This window comes from Mytilus edulis, unplaced genomic scaffold (genome assembly GCF_963676685.1).
Source record: "Mytilus edulis unplaced genomic scaffold, xbMytEdul2.2 SCAFFOLD_1575, whole genome shotgun sequence".
In the NCBI taxonomy this organism is placed as follows: domain Eukaryota; kingdom Metazoa; phylum Mollusca; class Bivalvia; order Mytilida; family Mytilidae; genus Mytilus; species Mytilus edulis.
In genome coordinates this window covers 1-5,078 of record NW_027268647.1, presented here as the reverse complement: position 1 = coordinate 5,078, position 5,078 = coordinate 1, and the positions used below count along the sequence as shown (strand labels likewise).

The 5,078-nt window shown below is 31.0% G+C and overlaps 1 protein-coding gene across 1 annotated transcript; it reads right to left on the bottom strand.

Annotated features, from left to right (window-relative positions):
* Window positions 1-1,438: 1,438 nt before the first annotated feature.
* LOC139508168 (uncharacterized) lies at window positions 1,439-4,534 on the bottom strand (the record flags this gene model as incomplete). The annotated part of the gene is made up of 2 exons (XM_071295916.1): window positions 1,439-3,511; window positions 4,450-4,534. Coding segments are annotated over 2 exons (670 nt in total), but the record flags the coding sequence as incomplete, so codon positions are not given.
* Between the last annotated feature and the right edge of the window lie 544 nt (window positions 4,535-5,078).

The window sequence follows — 5,078 nt, the reverse complement described above, 5'->3', positions numbered from 1 at the left end:
ATCAACACTGCTGCAAACAAAAAAAAACAGATTTTGTTAAAAATTTCTATTTTTCTGAAATTTCCAAAAAAATGGCCCATTGAATATTTTTTTTAATTTGACACAAGATGGTCATAACAATTCACTTTAAAAAAAAATTAAAAAAAATATGGGTCACCAGACTATTTTTTTACCGAAAAACGTTTTTGTGACCCCTAACGACAGTGATCAACAGCAGTTATTTGAATAGTTTCCAAATTGCGTGTACAAAGTGTGACACATGTTGTCATATCCTTTGATAAACTTACACAGAATGATACAGTTACACAAGACAATCAAATAAATGTATTTTTTTTGTTTCTACAAACAGCGGTTACCATGGAAACAGGACAAGAAGTTGACAATTCAAGTTTTTTGCATTCTCCTGATGTGCAAAAGTTACTACCTAACAGACAAAAAGAGATCAAATACCAAATTAAGATGAAAGATCTGTTCTGTATATTAAACACAATTAGTGTATAAGTAAAAAAAATATAAACAATGACAGTAGTATGTATATTAAGTCATACTGACAAAGACACAATCACCATAGCAACACACCAAATAACTAAGATTTTGGTAAAAATTTCTCATTTCCTCGATTACAAAAAAAATTCATTGAATTCTTCTACAAATTTGATATGTTATAGCCAAAACAATGAGCTTTCAAATAATAATAGAAAAATATGAATATTCTGGCTTTTTTAAGAATTATGTGGATGTTTGTAGTCTCATAACAAAAGTAGCATTTTTTTGTTTTTTTAATTATTATGTACAGAATATGGTACGTATGGTAAATTTTCTCATATACTAATAGGATGTAATGCTATGTGAGGATAAAATGAGAATCAGATAAATGAAAACAGGCAATTGATATGCCCCTCTACATTTTGCCACTGGTGTAACAACCAAGAACAGTGCTCTATTCCCTCTGCCTCTTACACCACATTTAGAAGTTACATGAAAACCAAATTTTAACAACAAAGTATTGGCAAACAGGATGTTGATTTCTTAGGTTGTGTATTGCAAGAGTGTAAAGTTTCAATATCTATTAAGCTGTTAAGGAGGAGTTCCATTTACCAGACCTTATAGCTTGTTGTTTGGTGGGAGCCAAGGCTCCGTGTTGAAGGCCTTACATTGACCATTATAAATTGTTATTTGGATGGAGAGATGTCTTATTGGCACTCATATCACATCTTCCTATATCTATCTGTTACCACATATAAACTATGTAAGTTCAATTATCTCCCTTGAAATTTTTCAGACCAGTTTTATTTTCCCTCAGTCACATTCACAGGTTGTGTACTGCAAGTGTGAAAAGTTTCATCAATATGTGTCAATTTGTTTAGGAGAAAACTTTGTTTGTGGGGGTATAATACACCATAACTGAGTCTGAGGAATTCATACAATTAACAAAGAATATTTATGATATACCCAATCAAATGACATATGAATTTATAAAAATAGTCTAGATATACAAAAAGCAAGATTTGATTTGCAGCAGGTCAAGTTTACGAGTTTATTCCATCTACGCCAGTGACTTACAACCTTACAACTTTTCACAGTGTGCCAGAGGGTTGCATCCTGTTCTGCAAATCATGTTTCACATGTACAATTAATTTTTTCACCAAAAGTTAAATACGCCAAAATGATTTTTGTCAGAGTTACATAAATGTTGCTCAACTTTCCTAAAATATATGTCATTTGAAAAAGATATAATTTTATTAAATATAGTGCTTAATAATATATATATATATATATATATATATAGCAGTCAAATCAGATTTCTAGAATAACAATAAATTCATTTTATACATAAACATAGTGCTTCAATGAACAAGAATGCATTAGTTCAACATACTGCGAAAAAAACTCTCAATAAATTAAGGTAGCATATACCCTGACACTTCTTATATTTTAAAATGTGTTGATTTAACCAAAATTGATAAAGGTCTTTAAAGTAGATATTTTTGTTAATTATGCTGGGCATTTTGAATTATATCATGGTAAAACTGAAAAAGGGGATAACTGTATTGTAAATTAATTACCAAAACAGCCCCTAAAATAGACTGTTAATTATTTCAACAAAAACTGGGACACTGTCCACCACATGATGATATAGTCAACTATACACATTTATGACAAAATAGCATACTTCCATAACAACATACAAATTATCATATTTCTTTTCCATTCAAACATGCAAACATAGAATTAAAAAATTGAATCATCCACACACAAAAATACTACAGCATAGTAAAGATCAATGGAAACATGTTATGAGTTTAGCTTGGTTAATCATGTTTGCTAAGGTGGAAATTCTTTAATATACATTTGTAAGAAATAGGAAAGAAAGTAATTAAAGGCAGTTTCTGTAGTGTACCAACAAACATAAAAAATTCAACATTCTTTTGATTTCAGTTTTATCAATCAAAGTTCACTTATTATTCCTCTGACTCTGTTAAATGTTGAATTATAGAACCAACATATTTACTGTTTACTCTGTTTTCTGTCAAAATAACTTTAATTCCATTAATGTCTCTTGTCTTTGCAATTTTCAAGTGAGATAAAGTTATTCCACTTCTAGCTAATTTGAAAGATATTGAAGTATTGATGACTTTTTTATCGACTAGAGGCTTCAAAGATAGTCTAGAATGATAAAAGTTAACATGGTGCAAATCATCATCAGTACAATTTTCACGTAGTTTCTGGTAAAAAAGTTCCTTCAAAGATAGAACATCCTCTTTAGCATTATGGGCATGATATTCTGTTTCTAATACTTCCTTTACAAGTGTCTGCTGCTTGTAATTGCCAACCTTATCTTTTGGAAACACTCGCTTGGAAAGTTTCAATGTGTCTATGAATCCTTTCACATGAGCAGAAAATGTAGCAAACAAACTAAATTCTCTTAATCTGTTTTCCAAACCATCATATCAAAATTGGTTATATTGTGTCCTACAAGAACAGGTTTGTTTTGTAATTTTAAGAAATCAATAAAATCTAACAGTGCTTGTTCAATAGCACAAGTCTGAACTATGGTTCCATTTAGGTACATTTTATTTGTAGAGTGTGAGAATGTAAGACCTGTGATTTTACTTGCTTCGTGTGTGATTTCACATCTTGGCATTATATATCTTTGAAATATATTTGACCCACTTGATGCAGCAATCTGTGTGATGTCACTATTACGAGATAAACCTGTTGTTTCTAAATCAAAGATTATGAATTCTTCAGAATCATTTATAGTAAGACGAGAAGGTATTTGCTGAATATCAGATATTGCATCATTCACTTCTGTTTCATTTTCATAGGTGGTTCCTTCTTTAATCTGTGATCTGAATTCTGACTTTTTTTTCAACTTTCGAAGTTGAATCCTTCTTCTTTTGAAATGAGTGGTTTTTTGGTTAAATCTATGTCTGTTTAATCTTCTGTCCATTTGCTTCGCTAGTTTTAAAGTATGTTGCCCTGGAGACAAAAGTGATGCTTCATTGACCTGAAGTATAATTAATATATGTGTCACCAGGTGAGATAACATAATTTGATATTTTTCAAAATAAATTACCTTGAAAAACTTTTACCTCAAAATACACCTATGATATATACAATATGACAGATAGAAATAATGTGGATCCATACTATCTATAAACTATGGACACGCCAAGTTTGTTTACAGTTGACAAAACAAGTGAAACTGCGAGCTACTGCTCACTGATGATACCCCCGCCGCAAGTGGATAATATTAATAGTGTAAAAATATGCAAGTGTTTGATAAACAGGAAGTTGTCAAGTGATGAATCTGAAAACGCATCACACGGTATGGCTGACATATATAAATGTTGATACCAAATTACAGAAAGGGTGGATGTGTAGTTCCTGAGAAAAATGTGACGAAAGTTTCATGGGACGGACTGACTGATGGACGGACGGACGGACAGACAGAGGTAAAACAGTATACCCCCCCTTTTTTAAAGCGGGGGTATAATTATTTCATATAAAAGATAGTGTAATAAGGGCAATGCAAAGCATGGCTGTGTAAATATTAGACTCTATGATCTTCACCTTTGATCTTGAACTTATAAGGTTACTTAGTATGTATACTGTACCAAGTTTGGTCAACACTTACTGAAGGATGTTGATCCTAGTGTGTTCAAAAGTGTGTTGGCAATAGAATAATAAAGTGACTGATAAACTAAATCAGTGAATAGTTTAATGTGGTATTCAATGTTCTGAAAAACTGGCCTAATCAGGAAAACTTGTCGTAAAATTAACAGTCACATTAAACATGAATGTAAGGTCAACTACATCTGACATGAAACAGTTAGAAAACTTGAAACATAATGCCTGTGTGGGTGTTTTAGGTCTACTACCTTTTGAGTTATAAAGATTTTGAAAAGTTTTTATAAACAAAAATGGTTCTAATTTAAAATTTACCTTTGACAACCATGTATAGCCCTCATTCTTTTGTAAAACTGAAGCAGATAACCTGTTGCTCAAAGATGAGGATCCACCATAAGACCTATAAATAGATATAAATGTTAGCTACATATATTTTACAAGTCACGTATTTACAAAAGGTAATAATTACATTGGTTGCAATGAATTACATTGATTTCCCAGTTAAATAAAAAACAATAATTTCACATTTCTACACGCATTCATGAATTAATCTGTTGTTTTCGGGCACTCGTTGAATATTTTTCTCTATTTGAATTCTTCAATTAGTTATTCTATAAATATTATGTGCTTCACAAAGCCACAAGTCTCTTTAAAAAAGCAATCTATAAATGTACATATAAAATACATGATTAGACTGTTGGTTTTCCTGTTTGAATGGTTTTACACCAGTAATTTTGGAGCCCTTTATAGCTTGTTGTTCAATGTGAGACAAGGCTCAGTGTTGAAGGCTGTACATTGACCTATAATGGTTAACTTTAATAAATCGTTGTTTAGATAGTGAGTTGTCTCATTTGCACTCACACCACATCTTCCTATATCTATGAACATTCATTATCAGAAAATTTGATAAAATTTGATTTTACCCAATGTCAAATTTATGGTTT